Source organism: Sphaeramia orbicularis, chromosome 6 (assembly GCF_902148855.1).
Source record: "Sphaeramia orbicularis chromosome 6, fSphaOr1.1, whole genome shotgun sequence".
Classification (NCBI taxonomy): Eukaryota; Metazoa; Chordata; class Actinopteri; order Kurtiformes; family Apogonidae; genus Sphaeramia; species Sphaeramia orbicularis.
In genome coordinates this window covers 52,416,970-52,443,375 of record NC_043962.1, presented here as the reverse complement: position 1 = coordinate 52,443,375, position 26,406 = coordinate 52,416,970, and the positions used below count along the sequence as shown (strand labels likewise).

Genomic DNA, 26,406 nt, shown 5'->3' with positions numbered 1-26,406 from the left:
TGATCTTAGAGAAGATATATTGCTGTAGCTTAAACTAAGGTTGCTCTTTAAGTTGTTCAAATGAGCTCAAGCTCAAATAGAAGAAAAATTAAAATAATATTTTCCTGCTGCATTCATGTGTTTGTTGCACATGAATGCAGCAGGAAAATTAATCATAAACATCAGATATAATTGTAAAACATGGACAGGAACTGTTTAATATACTTTGGCTACTTTGACTTCTCACATCTTAAGTTTCTAAGATTGCATTTTGCTGGTAACACAAGTTTTTTAAAAATTAGTTTTTGAATGCCGAACTTTGCTTTTAGTATGTTTATGTTTATGTTTATGCTTTTGGCAGACCCTTTTTTCCTAAGCAACTTAGAGGGGAAAACCAATCAAATCACTCAATCAATCAAATTTTATTTATATAGCGCCAGATCACAACAAAAAAGTTATCTCATGACACTTTATATATAGAGTTGGTCAAAACCAGACTCTAAGCCAATTTACAGAAACCCAACAGAAAATAGTAGAGTTTGAAGGCTTAGAGTTTGAGTTTTATGGCAAGGGTCAATACTTTTACTTATCCATAATGGTTTCGGTGACAGTGTTTCAATGGTGGTTTTAATCTATGGACTTCTGTTTATTTCTATCGCTCTATAAATGGATTTACCGCTTAGGAATATAAAGTTTTACTCTGCCATGACCTGGATGACAGTGAATCTCCACAGACTCATATATGAGGGGGCTTCAAAAAGTTGGTGGAAAAAGAACATAGCTTTGACGTGGTTTAAATTGCATGGCCCTCAGTTTTACATAGATGGACTTAAAGGTTAAGTTATGTTTCAGTATGTCTGTGAAAAAGCTTCAAAGACAAAAAAAAAAAAAAAAAAAAAGACACTGCAGAAAATATTGAAAAATGTAGAGCTGGACAGGAAAACAGTAAAACACCAGCAGGGAGAACTACTGTTGAGGGGAAAAAATCACATGGAGCTTTTTCTCTAGTCTTACTAACGCGTCCACCGATGCTTTTATTTTGAAAGGTTATTCCGGAACCTTAGTGGTGGATTCGGGGTGACTCGGCAGGTGTCCGACAGGGAGAGCGTAGATAGTGAAACGGGCCGTGTTGTCTGTCCCACGGGCTTTTCTATCAGTGTTTGGCGTCTGACAGCGGCGTCGGGATATTGTTTGTTTTGTCTGGACACGGTGGGCTCCGCGGGGACGGAACAGTGACAAAATGGAGATAGAGAAGGAAGTGAAGAAGGTAAGATATTCCACCCTGCGAGAGTGTAGGCTGCTGGTTGTCGGACCGGGGGAACGCCCTGGAAAGGTGTGCCGAGTACGGAGCAGGTGGCGGACAAAGTCTCCAAAGACACACCACACATAGGGCTACTTTTATATTTATTTATTTAACTCTGGATCCGGAAACAACACACGTCTTATTTAAGCTGTTTCGAAGATAAAGGACTCAGATAACATTTATTTTTTCTAGGGGCAACAGTATGCTAATACATTTCAAGTGTCTGAATTAGCTAAAGTAGCCTGAAGCCAAGCATGTTTTGTCATTTTTCCCATTTGAAATGAAGTAACTTTTTCACATTAAAACGAAAGTGGAACGTTTAGCTACACCCACACAACACTGTCTTTATCCTTGAATCATTTTTACTTCCATATAAATTTGAATGACTTCCTTTTCACGTGTGACAAAATCCTGGTGTGTAACAGTCACATCCATCTAATACTCAAGTGTCAAAACAGGTGATTTTAACATGCTTTTTTCTAAGAGACTGGGGATATTTCAACTATCGGTGTGACCTTTAACCCATAAAGACCCAGTGCTTCTGTGGCAGTTCCCAAATAAATTTTTCTATCTATTTAATCATTCTTCATAGATTTATTACTATTTACTATACTATTGTCCTCTGTATTTTGTGTTTTTGTTTTTTTTTTTCAGTGTAAATCATGTACTTTCTTATATTTATGTTTCTGAGCATGTAGATGTTCATAAAAGCTCAGATTAAAGTTGTGTTTTATTATATCAGCAACAGGGAAAACTGAAGAAAAAGTGAGTTTTTCAACAAAATATATCATTAACTGATAACTGAATATAAATCAAGTATCTATGGAGACATTTGTTTTATATTCATTTACCACTGACATTGATCAAACTCCATGGGTTTTACTGGTGAATCAATGTTGTAGAAAATGATGTTGTTTCCACGTTCACTATGGAGCCTCTGAACATCCAAATGGGTTATATCTGATGACCATGAAAAGATGACAAGCTGTATTTTACACCAATTATTTGCATGTATTGATAGGATTAGTGGATCAACAGGTATTAAACATTTACATCAGTGAATGCTTTTAGTCGCCAGTGGATGTTTGGGTCTTTATGGGTTAAAATGTTAAGCAGAGTTATCTCTTATTTCTCAGCCAGCTTATGTGGTGTTTGGGTTGATGTGTTTCGAGGAGGACGTGTGGTTGTGGAGTCTGGCTTTGGCAAAAAAAATTATGAATTTCAGTTAAATGTATAATATACCATAGTATAGTACTGTATTTATCATCTTATATGAGTACAAAAATGTGGAAAAGGATCTATAATGTCCAAAAAGCTTGTCCACTGAGGGTCAGTCACAATCTCCATGCATATTGATGCTGTCCATGCTGGGCTTCCCTTCATCTGGTGTGGGTCCTGCACCTAATAATACTGGGGAAAACCCTGTTAAAGTAGTTTTTCCAAAGCAGTAAAACTCTTATCATTTTTGTGCTGCACTGCACAAATTGTTGCATTTGACATTATGGCATGTCTGCCTGATCCTGTAGAGGAGGAAGGTTGTAAAAGTGATGTAAGATGCAGAGACTCCACTCACTCCAGTACCTTTTTATTTGTCATAACATGACTTAGTTGAATTTCATTTTTACAGGGAAAGTAAAAGCACAGGCACAATCCACAAGTAGCTGACAAATAACAGTTCAAACCAACATTCAAGTATGTTAGTTCTCTAGGCTATATTTCCTTTACACCATCTGCTGGGTATTTTGCATCTTGTTTTTAGCTTGATCATCTCTCTTTGGCTTTTGTTCGGTCTTATAGTACATATGATGCGTTGTCATCAATGGTTGTGGCTTTGTTAAAGTTTTTTTTTTTTTTTTTCATAAACTTGTGTGTTTCTGATCTCATCAAAAATAATATGGTAAAAGCCTGAAAGACTTTAACATGGAAACTATTTTATATTTATATGGCGAAAATTTCAGTTTTAAGTGGGGATAAATAACCGCTATTGCTGTTGATAAAGTGTTGGTTCATGATGCTCCAGAACAGATCTAGTGATCCTGCTTTTACTGTACAGTCTAGGAACTGTACTGGAAATTCACAAGCTGGCTGTAATTCTATGATTTAAGGTTCAGAATAAGTTCATTAATCTCTACTAGAAATTCCTGATCAGAATGCTAATACAGATAATTACAATGACATTTACAGTGAGTATTTTCTGCTCATTTTGACATTTGTATTTGTGAGATTTCAGTCATATTGCAAAGACCTAACACTAATTGATGCTTTTCATGTGGTGACCCATTATCTTATTTGGATGATCCACGCAGTGAAGCCTGGCAGGCGGAATTGTTTTCCACCTTGTTTTCAGTTTTATGTGCTTGTCTTTGATCTGTAAGACGTGAGTCCTTTTGCTGTAAAGTGGGTCTGAGCAGCCGGATGACCCAGACAACCCCGGTCCAACATCTGTTCTTAATCCCCGGAGAGGATCAGCGTGCAGCGTGGCTACAGACTTCACCATGGCTCTGTGAAATGCTGCTGTAATTACTGCCATGTTTCAGAAAAACAGCCTGTGTGTTTAGGCAACATTCTGCTCAATTAGACAAAAAAAGAAGCATATAAAGGTAATGCATTCTGACTTAGCTCTGCAGGCAGGAAAACTGACATCACAGATGTGAAGTGTAAGTTTGTTCTGGTGGTCTTTTCCAATAACACTGACTTAATGTGGAGTCATTCTCTTCTCAAAACACTGTAATGGGGGATTTGACTTAAATGTGGTGTAAAACTTTCCCACAGAGATGAAATGAGTGACCTAATCCTCCTAACTTTAAGATTTATACACACCAATGCACAGAAGAATCAATATATCACTTTAATTAAATATCAGAATGTGGTTTTTGCACACAGCAGCACACAGACTTTTAATATGTGGCAAATGATGATATTTAATTAAGAAGTACAATCTGGTCGGTGCTGTTTGTGAAGTGACATGTATTTATTACATGTTTGCTAAGTGAAATAACATGTGGGGAAGCCAAAGTTAGGATTGAGCCAAAACACTTTATCTAGAGTTATGGAGGATTCACAATTTTAAAAGGGCTTTTTTATCTTTTTCACATGAACATAGGACAAAAGATTATTTTTTTGTTAGGGTTTACTTTATAGAAATAAAATGTGTAGCAGTTTAATGGAATCAACAAACAATAACAGACAGGAAGAGTGATGATGCACATTTTCACAATCTTAGCTTGTCATTTAATCACATTTTCGATACTATGGGGGTACGGAGCGGTGCGGAGCGTGCCACTCGTGAAAGTGAAACTTAATGCTCATTTATCTTTTCCCTACCTCCTGAAGTTTTGCAAACTTTCATTTGAGGGGGCAGGACGTGGCGCTACGTTATGGCTAAACCTTACCAGTGGAAACACTGCATTGTTACCAGCAACTCACTCCATGTGCAGGGGCGTGGTCTGCTTCAGCAAACTGATTAAGACTGAATGTGATTGGTGGATCGCTGTGCTCAGTGTATGTCAGGTACCCTTGAAATTAGATGAGAACACGTTGAGTTCATTTGCTTCAACATCGGGGAACCTGCAATGTGACTATTGTGCACACGTACATCGCGATGACGATGCTCAAACGATATATGGTGCAGCTCTATTACACGTACACTTTATTGTCTGACCACTTAACTTGCAGAGTTTGTGTAACATTGTTTTGCTACTGTTGAAGAAATGATGATGACTATTTACTGTAAGTCTGTCAGCTGCTGATCTGGCTTCTGAACTCTTATATGCACTGAGTCTAATTGATGGTATCATTACCCCACCCCCCGAAGGGGGAGGCAAGGGGTATTGTTTTTGGTTTTGTCAGTTTCTTTGTTTGTTAACACTTTAGCAGCAAAACTACTGGTTCAATTCATATCAACTTGGGTTTATAGATTGCCAGTGACCCAGAATAGATGTCATTTCATTTTGGGAAAGGTAGATCGAAGTTCCAATTTTTTATGATTTTTAAAAAAAAATCTTCCCATTTAGTTATAATGGATGAAATACGTTCAAGGGGTGGAGTTTGTTGTACCTGGCACTACTAGTTAATTATCAAACTAAATGGGGCAAAACAGGCCACCATAGATGATGTCATTAATGGATTCACTGCAGCTCTATATAAAGAAACATGTGGATGTGTTTGTTTACCCCATCTAGATTTTGTCAATATACTGTGATAATTTTGATCCAACATTTTGCAAAAATGCAAAGTTTCTTGTCAGATACAACTATAAGCCTGCCCACTCAGACTATACCTGCAGAAACCAGAAGCAACAACAGGAAAATGTAGTTTGGTGTTAACTTTCTGATATTTTACAAATTGTGATTCAGATCACAGATTATGATTTTACCTCAGATGATTGTCATTTGATCTTTAGGCCAGATCGCCCAACCCTATATGCCTTATATGTTGAATAAACTATAGATCCACCACTAAGTGATGTTTGGAGAAGCAATCACACCGAATATTACAGCAAACAAATGCATTGCATTTTATTTTTTATTGAGCAAAAAAAGCCTCCAGATGAAGCACCAGGCTTGATTTTGCAATTCAGACACAAAAAATCAAATTAATCATATTGGTTACATATGTGCTCCACCCAAGATAAATACATAGTTGTCAAATGAAATGTGACTGGGTAAAGTCCACACCAGTGAAGGTATTTCTAAATCGGTATTTCCTTCCTCTGTTTAAAAGAAATTTGTCCTCATGACCTGTGTGTTATAAAATCTTCACACACATAATAACAGAAAAATGAAATAAAAATGCTCAAACCATTGTTTGTGGTAGAATTTGGGGAGAATTTAGTGCAATAGATGCAGAGCCTGTCAGTGTCAATTATCAGCTTGTAAATGTGCACAAATGAGCATGTTCTAAACTCTGTTTGCCACACAAATACACATAAACCAGATCTTCAGTTTGGAAGTGACCTAAAGCAGTGTTTATGAACGAATAAGTGGCCTTAATGTAGAGGAAAATATGCCTTATGTGAGATATCTTTTTACTATGGACAGGGCATTGGATAAGAATTTTAAGAGCTCAAAAAGTGCAGTTTGGTTTCCGTCTTAAAGCATGTAAGCGGGCTTCTTAACTTTTTAATCAGTAAGTTCCTCCATTGCAGCTGCTTCTGGCCTGCAGCTCAGCTCAGTGACTCAGGACATGAGTCATTCCACCTGAAGCATACACTGTGTCTGACCAGCCTGTTTGCAGCAGTGTTGTCAGCAGAAATAATGACCCTGCAGCGTTAGTCACCACAAAGCATCAATGATCAACATCTGATGTGTGTTCTGAGGAAAGAGCTCAGCCTAAAATGGACCGTTGTCCTCACTACGCCTGAGACAAATATTTAGACTTCCTTAAGTAGTTAACACTCAGCTCGGTCCGCCTCCAATGCCAGCACTTTACTTTTCAGTTCAAGATGTTTAGCTGAAGCTTTACAGAGTGTCTAAAAATGAACCCAGCTGCAGACAAAACATACACTTAAAGTAAAATGAAGAATGTGAATGAACTGCATCAGCTGGTGTTCAGTACTTGATGTAGTAATGAGTCTGTTACATGTAGATGAGCAATGCTGAGAAGGTTACAAGTTTTTATTTACCTAAAAAATAATGTAATTACACTATCAAATTGTTTTTATACTTGAGTATTTCAATTCCCTTTCCTTGATTTGACATTTTCACTGTTGCTAACCGATTTCATGCCTCAAAGTCATGTTCCAGCACTTTGCTGATTGAAATGTTGGTAGAATTGAGCATTGAAAGGCATTGTGTTGCTTCCCTCAGAAACAAATTAAGAACCCTTAAAGCTTAGATGGAAGCTCATCCATGGTTGTCATCATGACTATTGTAGCCTTCACATTACTCTGTACCAAGTGTCTATCTGGTGTGTAACATAGGTGTCTGGTGGGATCGCACAAGGTTTTAGATACTTTTGTGAAGCTAACCATATATAGTCATAAACGGCGCTAATGAGGTTAAGGTGGGCAGTGCCATTTGACAAGGAAAGGGATACAGATGCTGAAGAACACAATGTTGAGACAACAAAAGTAGAAATAGTGGTGCTGAAACATGTTTGAGAAGATTTAATGACTAGGGGTTCAACGGGACATGTCGTACCTTCATATGGTACACCCCTCACGGTTCGGTACGAGCATGTACCACAGTACGGCTCATTTGTCATTTTCACTGGTGTATGAGTGTGTGCGTGAATGGGTGAATGTGAGGCTTTGTAAAGCGCTTTGGGCACCATAAAAGTGTGGAAGAGCACTATATAAGTACTGATCATTTACCATTTTCAAATGACATTTTCGGACAACTCGTGTTTATATTAGAGCTTTGCAAGATGACAGACTTTCGGAATTCTACTGTCATTGATTGGAGCCGGAAGTGGGAAGTAGGACTTTCTTATTCTTCTCAAAAAACTTTACTCTTCTTCATGGTATTCAGCCAGTATGGTAATTAGAGCAGTGCCCTCTGGTGGATTGATTGAGAAATGCTCGTTCTAACGTACATGGCGCATGGAAGCATGAAGGCAGTAACGCATGACAACATTAGAAACAGACGTACCTAATTACATAGGTAAAGCAAACATAAATGAGCCTTAAGGCTCTCCATCAGCTTCCAGTTACATTTCGGCTCACAGCTGGGCTCCAACCAACCTCTGCATCTGAACCGTACTGTACCGTGCACAATATATCGTTTGAGCATCACCATCGTGATGTACGTGCGTGCAATAGTCACACTGTAGGTCCTGCGATGTTGGTGGCACATGAACTCAACATGTTCTCATCTAATTTCAGCCTGGGTACCTGAAACACACTTGACGCAGCCATCCACCAATCACAATCATTCTTAATCAGTTTGCCAAAGCAGCCCACGGCCCTGCACGTGGATTGAGTCGCTGGTAACAACATTAAAAAAACTAGAAGCACTCGGAGAGCACAGACCTCCACCAAGGCTGATCAGTGGGCCCCCCCGTGGGCCCCCCCACCCCCGATCACCCCCAAAAGTTAATCATTTCTTCCTTATCCCATTTCCAACAAACCCTGAAAATTTCATCAAAATCTGTCCATAACTTTTTGAGTTATGTTGGACACTAACGGACAGACAAACAAACAGACAGACAAACAAACCCTGGCAAAAACATAACCTCCTTGGCGGAGGTAATGAGCAATGAACAAGAGAAAATCACAGAAAATAAAGACTTGGTGCCAAAGAGAAAAGTAACGTCAGTTATCTGGACTTACAGGGGTTGGACAAAATAATGGAAACACCTTCACCTCAAGATGACAATGCCCCAATCCATACAGCTAGAATTGTTAAAGAATGGCACGAGGAACATTCTAATGAAGTTGAGCATCTCGTATGGCCGGCACAGTCCTCAGACCTCAACATTATTGAGCATTTATGGTCAGTTTTAGAGATTCAAGTAAGACATCAATTTCCACCGCCATCGTCTCTAAAAGAGTTGGAGGGTATTCTAACTGAAGAATGGCTTAAAATTCCTTTGGAAACAATTCACAAGTTGTATGAATCAATACCTCGGAGAATTGAGGCTGTAATTGCCGCAAAAGGCAGACCTACACCATATTAAATTATATTTTGTTGATTTTTTAAGGTGTTTCCATTATTTTGTCCAACCCCTGTATTTTGGCTACAAGAAGGACGATATTGAAATATGTGTTCTGTGGTGACGGTGCCTTCCACCTGTCACCACAACGAGAGGAAACAACTAATTTGTTTGACCATTTACATTGGCACCACACAGCTGTTATATCCTTCTGAGTATTTTTTTTTCATATCGCAGTATATATCGCAGAATTAAAACAAATCGCAATGTCAGTTTTTTCCAATATCGTGCATCCCTACTGTGAACTGTGACTCAAGAACCACAATACGTCCCAAACTGTGGATACTGTTGCATCCTTAATAATGACTTTAAGTACAATTTTTTTCCCCCTGCATTTTGGCTGCATACTCTCTAGTTTCATTTAGTTTATTTACGCCCTGAAAGAAAATTAGGATAGAAATATTTTTTTCCTTCTTCTGTAATTACTTTGACTCTCATGGCCTCCATGTCGTTATCTATGAGTCTGTTCTAATTTAAGATAACTATTAGCCGCATCAGTCTAATGTAAGTGTGTTTCAAGTCCCCTGGGATCTAAAACAATTCTGTGTTTAATCTGTTAAAGACACATCTTGTAATTTATTTCTACTCCTTGATTGTGATTAGAAAGGCCACTCACCACTTTACACCAGTGTTATTGTGCTACAGAAATGGCTTCATAGTGTCAGATATTTTTGTGAGTTTTGACTGAAGTTAGTGGAAAGAAATGTGAATTGTTCCTCAAGTCTTACAGATGTTCAAACAATGTAGAGTTAAAATTCTACCCAAAGTCAGTGTTGTCTACACTGGGATAATAGTCCAAAAACAAAAATGGCTCCCACCATTATTTATTACTGTTGGTCAGATGTTCAGCTGAAGGTTTCTTTATTTATTGCATCATCAAGTCTTATAACAAAGTCAGAAGTAATTTTGTGACTGTGTGGGTCATTGGCTATTTTGTCCTCTTTTTACTAAATCTGTGTGCAAAGTTAGGTTTTTCAGGTCAGTCAAATGATATTATGTGTGTTGACATGTCATAAGCCTACTGTTTATCTGAGTCCAACTCTGTTATTCGACTGTGACCACCCTGTGACTTCTCCATTCACCCATGGCAGAGCTGTTGTAGAGCAGCCTGACCTTTCCTGTTCATCTGAACAGCCATCTGCTGATTTGCCTCATACTTTATTAAATCTATTGTTAAATCCACTTCTAATGTAAAAGACATGGATAATATCTGGAGCAGGTTCATCAGCTTTTGTTTTGTTCTGTTGAAACTTCTTACTAAAGGCAATATGGCAAACCAAGCAAAACTTATCCAGTCTCAAGGACAAGAAAATAAAAATAAAATATTTTAAAGTGACAGTTGGTGTGTTCTTATTAATGTATTTAATACACAGTTTTACTTTTTACAGTGGAAATTTTTTGTGGAAACACCAAAAGAGAAAATGTTTGTGTACTCTCTTGAGGTGATTTTTGTCACTGCTTTCTGTTTTCATGTAAGTTTTTTCATGCACATTTTTTTGATTTGGGGACGTTAAAGCAATAATCTACAGAAGGTCGGAGTTAAAGGTGCCCTGCCACATGTATTTCATTACTTTTGTGGTAATATCTGAAGTTCTACCAAAATCATGCATAACAATTCTATAGAGTTGTGAAATTGCTGTAAACTGCAGTCTGATGGGGCTTATTGCACAGTTTCTGGTGTGCCTTTCTCTAAGGAAGGTCTCAGATATTCTTTTTTTTTTTTTTTCTCTTTCTTTCTTTTATGGGCTCAGCTGGCTGACAGGCAGCTGTCTGTACCGATAAGGCAGCAGCCGACACCAACTGTACTCCCAGTCATCATTGCCCATTTTTCTGACACCTTTGCTTGTGTATCCTCTTTTATTTGGACATTTTACCAGGGAGTATCTCAGAGATGCTGAGATGCTCTCAGATATTCTTAAAGAAGTTCTTCAGTCTAAACAAACTGCGTAATCTGCTTCTTGTGCTTTATTTACAGATGACCCTCGGCCATGAGTTCGGAGCTGGGGCGGCCTGTCTGAAGTGCAAGGACAAGTGTGAAGGCTTTGAGCTGCATTTCTGGAGGTCTGTACAACTTCTTTTCACAAAGTATAATCAAAACAAACACAAAGAATTTATTTAACAAACAGCCATACTATTTCAATTCAGAACAAAATGGGGAAAAAGGTCATTGTCTTTATACATACAGTACATTTGAAAGGGAAGTTTTGATGCTGATACTAGGGATGCACGGATTCCGATACCAGTAACGGGCATCGGATCCGATACTCAGCGTGTGTACTTGTATTCATACTTGTAAAAGTAATCCGATACAACCACACCAATACCACTTACGGCAGCATGACATTCGCAGTTAAGTGCAGCAGGTATGCAGCGATTGAGTAATGTGTGAAGTGTAGAGAGTTTTCAAAATAAATGACGGTGACAAAAGTAACACTGACTGCAAGTAACATTAAAGACACAGACGGATAGGGACAGAGCGTTCTGTCCATCCTCTGCGTACATTCCATCCGTTTTTCCAGGTGCTCACGGATGCGTACCCAGACGGAGAATACCACTGGGATCCGTGGAGGTAGAGGATCTGTTCAAAGAGCGACTGTGTGAGTTAGTGAAAAACTACTGACATTTATGACAACTACCCAGGGCTCGGCCGGTTTCCATCCTACTTATAATACTAGAGGGGTAAGGAGCGGTGTGGACTGCCGCCAGCGGAAGTGAGAAACGAAACTTAATGCTCATTTATCTTTTTCCTACTTCCTGAAGCTTCGCTTTTAAACCTTACCAGCGAAAATGCTGCAACATTAGTATCCACATAAGTATTACCTTTTCTGTCGTCTCCATGTTTATTATTACTGACTTACTACTTCTTCTCATAAAATTTTACTTTTCTTCGTGGTATTTGTCCAGTATGGTTAATTAAGAGCTGCGCCCCCTGGTGGATTGATTGACAAACGCTCATTCCAACACATTAAATATCAGTAGCAGCACCTTGTTCCAGTCAAACCAATGACAACGACAATAAAGCAGATTTTCAAAAGTAACTAAGAACTGTAATGGTATTATTAAGTACTCATATCAGTACTCAGTATCAGTAAGTACTCAAATGTAAGTACTTGTACTTGTGCTCAGTCTGGAAAAAAGTGGTATCGGTGCATCCCTAGCTTATGCATTTTTTTCCACATAAATTTATTGATACACACAATGCAATAACATTCAATGAAACATTTCAATGAAATATAACTGGTTTAAATTAAAAAATATATTAGTAATTATGGGACTCATAAAACAACAAGACAAAAAACATTGCTCAGAGTTTTACTAGAAGGATAAAACTGATGGGAACATGCTGTTCCTCTGTCCCTCTTAAAGGTTTTTGTCCTAATGGTTGAAATGTCAGGTTTGTGTAAGTCTGCATGAAATTAGAATATATCTGATTAATCCTGAGAGGGAGAGAATTTTGGTCCTGCTATTATTTAAGATTAACATTGGCCTGTTTACATTCTGTACAGCAATGTGGAAGATTCTGGATTGTCGGCCTTGTCACAATATGTGTTTTTATGTGGACTAGCCACTCATGAAATACTGCGGAGTCTGGATTATTATCCACACATGGTTAGTTTTCCTGAAGAGGGTGAAGGACGCCTTGGTGCCCACAGCAACACCAGGTGATCCAGCACAAAGGAACACCACAACCCATGACTCTGGTGGGGGTTGGAGTCGAAATGTGCCAGGAATGTTGTACCATTACAAACTCACAGTGGATTTAAAACACATCTTTTTCTTCCATAGTTTACTGTATGTACTTTGCAGATGCATCCTTTTTTATTCTGAATATCTGCCCTTAATTCTAGCAATTTCCCCTGAGGAATGAAGGTGAAAGTGTTTTGTATTTTAAAAATACTCCATTAGAAGTATGTCAGTATTGTCATTAAAATGTCAGTCTTCAGTGCAGTTAAATGGTTTCTGTCATTGTTTTACTGTGTTACATTTTCCTTCAACACCTGTTTAAGGTTGAGCTCCTTTAAATGACTGTACTTTGTTTAACCCACAGCAATGCACTGTATTCTGTAAGGCTGGGGATTCCCAAACATATGATGGGTTTCAAACCTAATTGCCAATTTTTGTAAGAAAATATGTAGGACTAACATGACGCATGGACACGTTCAGGGTGTACCCTGTCTTTGCCTATTGCTTGCTGGGATAGACTCCAGCAACCCCAGTGACCCTCTCAATCATTAGCTAAGTGGTTTGGAAAATGAATGAAAGAATAATATGTTGAATGGATTAATTTTCCTAATTAAAACAGAAGAAAAGTGTTGTTTGCAGGAAATTATAATTAATAAATGTTGATCTCAGTCCAAACCATGTCAAATACAGACAAGAGGCATCAATTGTAAAGGATGTCACAAGACAATGATGATATAAAACACACAACAAGATGATTATGATGTAAAAGACGAAACAAAACATAAACAGTGTATAACACATAAAGATATTTTTAAGAAATCATGTTGTGCGACACAGTCTCCAGTGTTTTTTCTCTGCCGGACAACTTTAAACAGCCTGACGCTGCTGGATTCTTGTCCTCATCATACTTGGAGTTCGCAGGCCTGGTCATGCTCAAGCACATGTCATAAATCATGTCATACTTCTACAAATATGAGGCAAGCTGTGTCAAGTTGTGTGATAACTGCAGTCATTTTGAGTCTATCACTGACAATTTTGTGTTGTAGAAGTAAACACATTGTTAATATATAGAATTATGTAAAGACAACATTATCTAATTGTCTAAATGCATATATGAATTGATGTGGACTCACATTCAGGAGAGGTTCTGTAGGGTCCAAGCCTGAACAGTTGTAGTGGTTATTTCCAGAGCTGTGCCTCTTCTTTAAAAAAAAAAAATCACATTTATTAGACTTCAGGAAACATGTAAAATACATCTTCCCCATGTCATAAAATGTATAAAAGTAACTAAAAAAAACATGTGAAGTGGATGATTTTTGAAGAACACCTGAAAAAGTTCAGATAAACAATAAAAATGGGCCATCGAAACTTAAAAATACAGCTAAAAATGTCTACCATAAATTGTGAAAATACATCATGAAAACCTATGAAATACACCATAAATATCTATAAAATGCACCATAAGTATTGTAAAAGTCCAGGCTCTAAGCATCTTTGTCTTTCATCTCTGCAGAAAAATCTGTCGTAACTGTAAATGTGGTGTCATGGAGCATGACGTTGAGATGAATGCAGAGGAAAACCACAAAGTGGGGAAACTGTTTGAGGATACCAAATACACCAGTCTCATGGCCAAACTAAAGAGAGACGGCATCCCCAACTACCAGGGCAACATGGTGACCATCACACTGCCCAGCGCTGCCACTGCCCACATCGTCCCTCCTCTTGTCTCCTCCACTGTGGTGCCTCCTGCTGCCGCCACAACTGGCAGCTCTGTACAGCCTCCGGGTCCATCTGTGTGTGCAGCTCTCACCAGTGGACCAGCTCAGCCGACGGCACCCGTCATCACACCGGTCAAAGGAAACGCAAAGCCAGTCGCAGTCAGCGCTACATCAGCCAGCGTGGTGCCAGTCCCCAAAGATGTGCCAATGAAGACTGTCACCTATGAGTGGGTGCCCCCAGTCGCCAATAAGTATCTGGTAAGAGTTTGACCCAGGAGTTAGCCAGTTAATTTAGTGAACTGTTGTGAGAGCAGAGGACAAGATGCATTTGGAAGTAAAAATACCAACACAGTGATGTAAAAATACTGCTCCAGGATTTTAAAAACCCTTTTACTTGAGTTGAGTGGATATTGTAACTACCTGTAGATTTTTTACAGATAAATACAAGAAGAGCTGACTGAAGCAGGACTATGAGAATACACCAGAGGTGTAGTCTACCAAGTGGACAGGGTCGACCCTCTCAAAAACAATGATTAGCGAGGGCTTTAAAGTTTGTGAAGAAGCTCAGCGCGCTATGATGAGCGCATCACCTTAGTCCACTACAAACAAAAGGTTGCAGCAACATTTCTTTTTTTTGGCATGGAAGAAAAGACGGAACTTGATTCTAAAATAAAAAGCTTGTTACATCTCTTCCAAAGTGCTCTATTTAAGTAAAAATATCATTGTGAATTATCCACCTTCAAGTTATTTTGGAGCAACTGGCTCCAACCAAACAGTGAGATCTTTCAAGTATTTTAAATATGTCGATCTTTGGTAGTCAGATTTTTCCTTTTTGGCTGACAAAATTAACATACTGTTGGTGTGTTGGATGCTGATCAGGGCTGTTGTGCAGAAGCATTTTCTTGTTACAGATATGTTAAATCACTTTCAGAGCTCTCATATTTCTGGTGACATAGTTGATGATTTGAAAATTTATTGAGATAAAACCATGTGAAATTAGTGGAAAAAATATGATGGAGTTGTGGACAAATCATAGACTACACACTGCTTTTTAAGTGTCTGGGAGTCTGTTTAGTATATGGAAGTAAAACAATCCAGAATTGGGGGGCTTCAACTCCAAAAGCTTTTCTGTGATTAAATCTTGATTTTGGTTCAAATTAGAAGCAAATGATGAGATGACCTGAGTGATCAGCCTGAGAAGTATGATTACAGAAGTCACAATAATCTTCATAGGAGTACACAATATGTAGATGTAGTAGTTTGTGTAGTTGTAACAGCAGTTATCCATGCATCTAAATCTGGATATGTCCAGAACACAGGCAAGCATTTCTGAAACATCAGTGATTAAAATTAAATGGCATTTTCGGAAGACGCTGCTCATCTGCTTGATATTAAGTTTTGTGGTCTTTAAAACTGTATCTCTTTGTTTAGTCTAGACTGTATCTGTAGGATGTCTGTTTGAGACTCCCCCCTGCAATCCTCTTTTTCAGGAAATATTTCCAGTACTTTTCCTTATTTGATGTAGAACATCAGTTGGTCTTTAACTTTTCTCAGTTCACATCTCATTCCTTCACAGTGTCATCTGTTTTTCAAATCTGTGCTCAGGACTTTCTGGTAAATTTTCTTTACTGACCAACAGGCGGTGCAGTACATTGAGCTGCTGCCTCCAGAGAAACGTCCAGTGGCTGGCACAGAGGGTGCGGCTTACCGGTGGCAGCAGATGGCCCGACAGCTGCCAGAGCATGACCAGGACCCTAATAAGTGCCACGAGCTGAGTCCTGCAGAGGTCAAGAAGATGCAGCAGTTTGTCCGCAAGTACAAGGATGAGGCACTGGGCGTGGGAGACATCAGGCTGCCGGAGGAGATGGCTCAGATTCGGGCTGCAGAGCAGGGTAGAACTGGAGGTGTAGGTGTAGGTGTAGATGGGACTAGGGTTCCTGGGGCTGTAGCTGGAGCCAGGGGTCCTGGGTTTGGAGCTGGAGCCAGTGGTCCTGGGTTTGGAAATAATGCTGAGGTTGGGGGTCCTGGGGCTGCAGGTGGAACTTGGGGCCCTGGTGGTGCAGGTGGAGCTGGAGCCGGGGGTCTTGGGGTTGGAGCTGGAGCTGGAGCTGGAGCCAGGGGTCCTGGTGTTGTTGCTGGAGCTGGAGCCAGGGATCCTGGGGTTGGAGCTGGGGCTGCTTCTGGTCCAGGTGCTGTAGGATCTGGTGTAGGCTCCATGGGTGGGGCCAGTCATAGTGCTGGTTTAGTTCCAGGACATGGAGGTGGACCCTCTGCTGGTTTTGGACCAGCAGCTGGAGGAGCCATGGGTACTGCTGCCACTGTTGGAGCCATGGGGGTCCCTGGAGCTCAGCAAGTTGGACCACAACAATCTTTTGTAAGTAGTTTTCATTCTTTGTGTTAAAAGTATGTTCATCAGTCTGACATGTAGTTATTTTAAACAGTTTGATGGATGGTTTTCATGTTCTGTATATTTAGTCTGTCAGTTTAATTCTTTATTTTAGTGGAGTTTGAGTGTTTTGAGTTTTATTTTAAGGAATTCACTAGTTTTAGTAGATCTTCTCTTTAGTGAAGGTGTAGAAGCAGACAAAGGTCAGATACATTATATTAAATATGATTTAAAAAAAAAAAAAACATTATTGAATCTCCCATATTGTGCAAATGCCTGTAAAAGTTATCATTTGTACAAGTCATCATTCTTTCTGGTAGTTTTCAAACAACTGGAGAAGATAAATTTTTTTACACCATAAACCATTAACATCGCTTGATCCACTGCAGTATCAGCAGTTAGCCCCAAGACAAGAGCTACATAACAAACAAAGCTTAATTTACCTCCCATTGTATGCAGTGTGAGATTTACTCAATCCTGTCACTGATGCAAACCTATTCGTCTGAAATAAAGTTGAAGCAATTTTAAGTAACTGACATGCACATTTGGGTGGTGGGAGTGAAAGGCTTATCAGTTTATTTATCTATCTGTATATCTGAAGTAAAATAAATGTTGTTCTGAAACAGAACACTAGATGGAGCCATACAGTCATCTATAGCAGCCTTTCTCTCCCATCCACCATGGTGGATTGAGATTCTGTTTAATGGAATGACTCACAGTTTTTCTGCTCAGCTCATCAGACCATGTGCAGTCAGTTAAACCTTTCTCTGTATTAAGTCTCATGATTTATTACTGCACTTTTACTCCTACTTTGACTCCTGCAATGAAACAAGAAGCAGACATGGATTTTATGCAAGAATAGCATTAAAGAAAGAAGATAGAATTCAGACTTGTACTGCCGCTGAGCATCTTATTCCACTGTGACATCCTGTATTTTACAGTGACTGCTAGAATCTTCCTAATTTTTTTTTGTTTCTGTATTTTCTGCATTATCTTCCCTTGATTCATAACAAAGTGAGAACACACTCCATTTATGATGGAAACAACTTGTCTTATTGTATAATTGTTTATAATAGGGCTACAACAATTTTTTTAGTCATTAATTTAGTAGTCATGGGTTGTTAGTGATGTCATCGTGTGTATACCACGGCATGCAATGCCATACTAAACAATGTTTTACCACAGCCAATTGAAGTAGCTCAGAATGAGACATCTCATGTTTCCCAAATCTTTAATGCATTGGCAACACATGCACTCTAGTGACCGGGAATAGAAGGGGAAGCATGTAATGTAAAATTTACATTACTGTTCCCATCTGCTAATTATTTACCAGCACCAGGGTCAGGTCACCATTCATGTGTGTGTTATAAATGGGAGGCAATGTGATACAGTAAAAAATGCAAATATTTCCTTCCAAAATTAAGTATTTGTCACATTAAAGCAAGGCATTCTTAACTTTGTATTAGATTTAAAGAGAAGGATATTACCCTTTGTTTTCTGAGGAGAACTGGAAGTACAGATTACTCCGAGGATGCAGATGACTGGGTATAGTTTTATTTTATAGTGGGTTATATGATCTTTCCATAGTCTGTGGATGGTCAGAAGTTAAACAATGTGCTGCGCAAACACACATGAGACACATAAAATCTATATCACCTTAACTAAATACTACATTTAGAACATTTTCACCACTTGGCACATGGTGTCCATGTGAAACCACCCATTGAAATGGACAAATTGCTGGAATCGTTAACCTCACAGAGCTGCTACTTAAATCAGTTGGTTTTCTTATTTGTTTAGATTTTATTTAGATCCCCAGTAGCCTTTGCATCACTGCAGAAGGTATTCTTCCTGGGATCCTCTTACATTACATTTCTCATTTAATGCAGAACAAAATTATGGAAGTGCAGTGATAGCCTACTTTAACTTGAAAAATATGACTCAAGAAATTAGTGTGTGATTTATTTAATATATTTACTGTGCGACATTTGTGTTTTGGCCCTTCCCTACAAATTGACAATTCAGTGTGTTTTACATAAATAAAGGAAGTGTACTGAGGAAAATAAAACCAGAGACAGAAAAATCAGCAAATTAAACTAAAAGAAAGTATGTCTAATTAAAAACGTTAAACTGATCAAAGAACTGAAGAGTACTTCACAGTTCTAGAGGTGAATCAAAGGCTCATGAAACAACATGTTTTAAGCTGGAAAAATCCCGAATTTAAGGAGATGCTATATTTACATTTCATAAGGATTAAAGTTTGTTCAGTTGCAGCTTTGCAGCTAAATGTTACTTCACTGTTTGTAATTTTTGCTCGCTTAGTTGACCTGTGTCATTGAATCTATGACCCCTACTTGGGCCTTAACTGTTTTATTACTAAAGATTATTAGCACAAAGAATAATACATAGAGTAGCAGATGAGGTTCTGGATAGTAAAGAACTGTTTTGGTCATTGAATAGAGCAATATAATATCTAATGGAACTGTAAAGCAGTAAAAGTATTCTTAATATATCTTACATTTAACTAAAATTGTTAGTTTTTTTCTTAAGCCAAACTAACTGTTTTGTTGATGATTATTAATCAATAGGAGTTCTTGAAGTCAAAATGGAAGATGAATTTTCCCTCTCTGTAACTTGTATATCTTGGGTTGAAAAGACTCCTATGAGTTACATAACAGCAACAGATAATACTGACCTCCTCCTCTTTTGTCCCTTTAAGTCATGCAATCACTGCCAGGAGCCTATGCGTCTTGGCAACCCGGCCGTGTATGCTGAACGAGCCGGATATGACAAACTGTGGCACCCGGCCTGCTTCGTATGCTGCACCTGCAAAGAACTGCTGGTGGACATGATCTACTTCTGGAAAAAGGGTAAACTGTACTGTGGACGCCACTATGGAGACAGCGAGAAGCCACGGTGTGCTGGATGTGATGAGGTAAGATGGGGAAACTAAAATGTCTCCGAAGTTACTGAGAAGAAACATTCCAACGCCTTTGTATTGTCATTTTCCCATTTCTGTCCACAGCTGATCTTCTGTAATGAGTACACTCAGGCTGAGGGTCAGAACTGGCATCTGAAACACTTTCTGCTGTTTTGACTGTGACTGTGTCCTTGCTGGAGAGACGTATGTCATGGAGAACGACAAACCTGTCTGCAAGCCCTGCTACATGAAGAACCATGCTGTGGTGAGAAACTGCAGCTCTTTCTTTGGATAAGTAGATCAAGTGGAATGATTTTGTGTTGTATTTTGGAAGGAATTACTTAAATCACAGTTTAGTTCAGCTGTATGACATTAGATTAGGTTCTGGGGTGCATATATCTGACGCAGCAACGTTACTTTCTCCACAAATTATGTTCACCAAGCACAGGGTTGCGATGCTCATTTAGCAAATTACTTTTTGAGACTTCAGAGATTCAGATTTAACCAGATGTATCTACTGAAACAAGCATCAAGGGTCATCAGGTTTGGAGTCAATCAACGATGTCGATGTAAAAAGGATAAAGGAACTGAACGCTGGCCACCCAGTGCCAAGAATGTGAAGCACTGTGTGTGTGTTTACATGATTCATCCAACATAATCCTCTGCAAAGCCACTGCTTTTATGCAGCTCATACTTTCCTTCACTTTGGACCATATCATTACAAATGCTACCTGCTTTGTTCATGTCCTTTCTTTTTGTGCTACCAAACATTATAATCACACTGAGCTCACCATTAAACATAAAAGCCTTTAGATGTATTTATGTAGTATTTGTTTGTATAAGTATGTATGTAGCATAAATCACACAACAAAGTATTTATAGCCTGAGATATTTTGCTGTACTGGTCCTAGGGATTTCCCGATCCGATCTACAGATCGGTATCGGCTGCCAATGTGGCATTTTTTATGAGATTGGATCAGATTGGATTTAGTCATGAGATTGGGCCTATCCAGACCTGGTTCTGGAGTGGGGGGGTGTAAGCACATGTCCTGCTCCCTCAAATGAAAGTTTCTGATGGTAGGGAAAAGGAAAATTAGCTGCACAACAGTGGGAGGCTAGAGCAGGAGTCTGGGGAGAGGGAAGTCTGGGCATCCCTGCTTAGAGTGTTGCCTCCACGACCCGGCCCCGGATAAGCGGTAGAAAATGAATGAATGGATGGATGGACAGCAGGAGGCTTAGAAAAATTAGTAAAAGGTCTATAGGTTTCAGTTTCACTTTAACTCTTTCAGTGCCATGGGCCGATTAAATCGGCTTTACGAATACAACCTTTAAAATGTCACGGGCCGATCAGATCGGCTTTGGAGAACACGCCACATTTGTGTACAAACAAACCATCCACCCCCATTTCTTTCTCACATTTCGATGACATTCTTTCTGTGTCCCCCTTTTGAGACCAATCAGACGGGAATTTGAGGTCACGCGACCGAATAATATTTTTATATCTTTTTAATGTTTCTTATTCTCCGGTGTTTCATCAGAGGGAGCCCTCCATGCCGGGGGGGGCGGCTGTGGACTCCGGGGGCTGTGGCGCCTTCTCTCACTGGGGTCCGCTCCTTTCTGGTGGGTGGGGGTCCCAGTTGGCCCTCTCCCACTAGATGGAATGCAGGGCTGTGTTGCTGGTGCCTGGTCGCCGGGGTCGGCGGCTGCCTCCTGGTGCGGATGGCTCCCTGAGACAGCGCCTCCTAAATTGATGTTTTACTTTTACTTGTACATTTTTGTTCTGGTCTACCTGTGCTCAGTCAGTCTTCTTAAGTATGTGTGAGCTTGTGGGTTTGCATGTATATATATGTGTGTGTGTGTGTGTGTGTGTGTGTGTGTGTGTGTGTGTGTGCGTGTGTGTGTGTGCGGGTGGGTGTGGGTGGGGGGCGGTACTGATTTTTAAACTGATATGTAAAGCACTTTGTGCTACAGTTTTTAATGTATGAAAAGTGCTATATAAATAAAGATTATTATTATTATTATTATTATTATTATTATTATTATTATTATGAATTATGCAAATTATGATCAATAATGAATCGGCTGCGTCCGGTGCGTTTTGAATCTAATTAGCAATCAGTCGGATGTTACCGAGCGGTTTCCTGCAGGATTCTTCAAATATTATAAAAACGACGCGAAATACTGAAAAACGGCCAAAATCTGTGGCACTTTTAAGGCTTATTAGCACCTTAACTGTCTGGCACCGAAAGAGTTAAGGTCTGGTCATGATGCACGAGCCGGGTTTTTAGCTTACCGGCCAATAGGCCGTAAGGTATTGTTGTCATGTGGTGTCCGTCGTCGTCGTCATCGTCTGTCGTCCGTTACAAAAATTTTAATCGTCGTCTTCTCCGAAACTACAATTCCGATTGACTTCAAACTTGGTATACAGCTTCTTTATGATGATGTCAACAAAAGTTAGTGAAATTATTTGGATCTGGATCTGATCCTGGATTTGGTGCGACTTTGAAAAATTTCCCCATTATAAGAGATAGGAAGTGGTTCGATGCAATAACTCGGTAAATAGAAATGATATCAAGTTGAAATTTGTACAGTACAGCCCTGATGGGGCGATGACCAGAACATAATGGCCACATGCTGATCAGGATCTTCTTCTGGATCCGGGAACTTATGGAAAATTTAACATGGGCTCTTATGGAGAGAAAAATTCAATTGTCTTCTTCTCCGAAACTACAGTTCTGATTGACTTCAAACTTGGTATACAGCTTCTTTATGATGATGTCAACACAAGGTATTGAAATTATTTTGATCCGGATCTGATTCTGGATTTGGTGCGACTTTGGAAAATTTTCCCATTATAACAGATAGGAAGTGGAGTGATACAATTAATCAGTAAGTATCAATGATATCAAGTTGGAATTTACACTTTTTACAGATCTGATTGGAATATGACCAAAGCATGGGCTATATCTGTAATATAATAAATACACATAACTGGGTGATAATAAATGGCATCTGGATACATTTCCCAGAGCTTTTAATTTGGCTGGTAAGCTACAGGGCCATTGGTCCTATTTTTTCAATCCATGGGGCTTTTGTGGAATTATTTGACCCGACCCAACCCGCAAATAAACTGACATTCTTTTGACCCGCCCCAACCTGACACGTGAGTAACCCGCTGATGTGTACATCACTAATGTACAGCACGGAACCCACCACCTTATATTACCTGGATGGACCTGTCCATAGACCGGCTACAGCAGTGGCAAACATACAGCCTGCGGGCCAAAACTGGCCTGCCAAAGTTTCTCATTGTCCCACAGTATGAATTTGGAAAGTGCAAAAATTATACTAAAGTTATTAAAAGCCAAAGGTGTCATACCTGTTTTAGTTCAAGTTCTAAATTCAGCCCAGTTGTGATCTCAAATAATATAATAGTACAATAACCTATAAATAATGACTCCAAATTTAAATAAAAGTTGGTATTGGATCGGTATCAGATCGGTAACTAATCCTGAAAAAAAAAATAGGTTTGGATCGAAAGCAAAAAAATCCATATCAGGACATCACTAACTGGACCCTGATAGTTCAGTAAAATACGTAAAGAATATACAAAAGACAGCAGGCTGATTCATCTTGAATCTTCACATCACATGAGCATGTACTTCTTAAAAGTGTCCAAATCCTGTTGTTGTGTGTGACATTTGGATTCACATCTCACGAGAATTTACTTTGACTTACTAAACATCTACTGCTACCACTGCTATGAATAAACAACAAACACCAAAGGATAGAACTTTTGATGCAGTCAGTTCTCCGCCAACAGGCACATTTGTTGAAGTGTGCAATGTTGCCAAAACTGGTCACAATAAATATCAAAAACTTATGTTTCAGGCTGACTTAAAGTTAGAAAAACTAAATGTGGAATAGAATTATCCAAAAAATATGAATCAAGGAGAATATTTGTTGAAAAATAAAAGAACACACACAAAAAAAGGAACGATATGTGTCAAGACAAAAGTGCTTTGGTTGTCCCTGACTTGATAATTTTGTGTTAATTTTTGCAAATTTTTTGTAATTTGATACATTTTTGTAATTTAATAAAAACTACTAAAAATTAGGGAGTTATTAGGAGACTAAATTTAATGTAACATTTATGGTCAGAACATGACCATAAATGGCAAACAGAAAATTTCACAAATCTAGAGGCAGAACATAATTTTATATTTATATATATATACATATATATATATATATATATATATATATATATATATACATACTTGTTCAACATTAAAAGATGCATGGAAAGTTGCATTTAAGTACCTGAGAATGTAAATAAAGTCATCCTAAAGTCAAAACAAAAAAAATTGTTGTAATAAATATAATTACTGCAGTAATGATTGTTTTACCACCCAGCATTATCTTCAGAGTAAACAGTGCTAACATTAGAACAGGAATCTGCAACCCTTGGCTCTTTAGCATCACTTTGTGGCTTTGTCAAAAAAAAAGGAACACTTGGAAATGAATGACATTTTTTAACATTTGAACAAAAATCTGCTGCCTGTTCTCAGAAAACTGGTTTCCAGTATTTCACATCTTATGACTGGAACTCAGCAGATTCACTTTAAGGCTCCACTGGCCTCTACTTTTATTTAAAACCCTGCTGTTTTAACAAATTTTCCTAACTCTATGCATGTGATTATTGCACAGTTTGACTTAATGTTCTAAATATATATGTTGGACTCAGGACTCTCCTGCAAGATCTCATCTCTCTCAAACAGTTCAACCAAATCAGTCAAACAAAATGTGTACTATGTGCCAGTCAAAGTACACCAAAAATCTGTAGTTATTGTGTCTAACTGTGTCTAGTTAGTTGTTATTTTCACCAAAATGCACCAAACATTGGAAGTTATAGAAAAGCAAGTTTGAGAATCATAAGAAACAGGCTACCATAGAGTTTCTACCTTCAGGTAAAATGTACAGGAGGTTAAATATTTTTTGTGGCTCCAGATGGATTTATTTATGTTTTTTCCTCTCACAGGTCAAAAATGGTTCTAGATTGCAGAGATGTCTGACCCCTGCTTTAGAACAAAATACACCCAACAATAAATACATAACTTAAAAACAAAAGATTCAATAAAGCATTGTAAATCAACCTTACTGATATGATTCATTGTTATTTTAACTTTGGTTATTTGTTGAAAAAACAGGAAAATATCCTCTGTTTCTTTGTAAAAGTGTTTGACTGTAATAAAGCTGTTACATTTTGGTGTGTCCCTACATGTCACTTAAAAACAGAAGAAATCTGCTAATGCGTGAATATAAAACCAGAGTAAGTACATGAAAAGAAGGTCACAGATTTTAACCTGTTTTCATCTTTCCCAGAAATGTTCATCCTGCCAGAATGTAGTGGATCCCGAGGCTCAGCGGGTTTCCTACGGCGAGCACCACTGGCACGCTGAGCCACAGTGCTTCAAGTGCTCCGGCTGCTCCAAGTGCCTGATGGGACAGCGCTTCATGGCGGTGCAGGCCTTCCTCTTCTGCTCTGTGGAGTGCAAGAAGATAAAGATGCCTTAGGTAACTATACAGGCTGAGACCCAGAGGCAGAGAGAAGGACGGAGGCAAACAAGTTACACAATTCAGCTCTTTAATCCAGGAATTCAGAAGACAGGTCCAAACACAGTCAAACAATACAAGGCAGGCAAAAGTACAAAGGAGAGAGGCAAAATCGGAGGTCAAAATCCATTCCAATCCATAACAGTCCAGAGTCATAAGAACACAGAAAAGCTTATGCTGCCTTCAAGTGCTATGGGTAAGGTGTGGGTACTAGTTACCAACTGAAAAATTGCACATGAACACACCCTTACATCGTATTTTCCACTGGAGAACTGGGAAAATAATTTTGATACAAGCAGCTGAAATAAAAATATCCTTTGAACTTTTCAACACGGTAGAGAGCAACGAGAGGGATAGCAGATGAAATAACACGTCCAAAACGGTTTTACCCAAGCAGGTCACTATAAGTTGCATCAGCCATTTTTCATTTCGCCATAACAACAAAAGCACTTGACCACTGTACACTCATAATTTCAAATTCACAAGTGGAAAGGACCGTCTTCCCAATAGCACGTGAAGGCAGCATTAGTACACAGAACAAGCTGGCAAGGGACACGGGGAACACATGGGGTATATATACAAGTGATACGAAGACACAGGTGTAATACAGTAGATAATCAGGTGAGACGGGAATACAAGGGAAGTAAATGCAACACTTACAAAAACATAACGGGAAAGAGAAAAACTTCCAAATAAAAACACAGAACAATTACACCGCCTCCATCTTCTCCACAACCATGTGTGAAGAGCATCATGGGCTCAGCCAAGACCAGAACTAGGGCAAGACCAGAACCAGAACCAGGGGTGGATCTGTTTATAACAGTGCCTCAACACCATAACGTAGAAACAGTACCTTTTAGTTCAGGTGCTGCTTCTGTTCTCTGTGCTGCCTTAGGTTTTCTCTGTTGCTTTACTTGCACAGTTTTCCTACAGATGAGATTTATTTTCTATTCGTCAGATGATGTAAACATTTGTCCAAACAGTATGATTAAATCAACACTGTCTTATAATACCTACTGTTGATTCAATGTCCCTTTACTACTTTTTTATTAAAAAAAACAACTACTGTCAGAGTCTGTACTTTGTGCAGAAATGTGATGAAGCAATATTGGCCAAGTGTGGTGACGATTTCTGCTCACTGTACAGG

At 38.9% G+C, this 26,406-nt stretch overlaps 1 protein-coding gene across 1 annotated transcript; it reads left to right on the top strand.

Moving 5' to 3' along the window:
• Nucleotides 1-1,059: 1,059 nt before the first annotated feature.
• Nucleotides 1,060-26,406, top strand: tes (testis derived transcript (3 LIM domains)). The gene is given in 8 exon segments (XM_030137457.1): nt 1,060-1,246; nt 10,911-10,996; nt 14,133-14,595; nt 15,977-16,711; nt 19,443-19,658; nt 19,749-19,805; nt 19,807-19,908; nt 25,029-26,406. Coding segments are annotated over 8 exon segments (1,878 nt in total). The 5' UTR covers nt 1,060-1,219; the 3' UTR covers nt 25,221-26,406.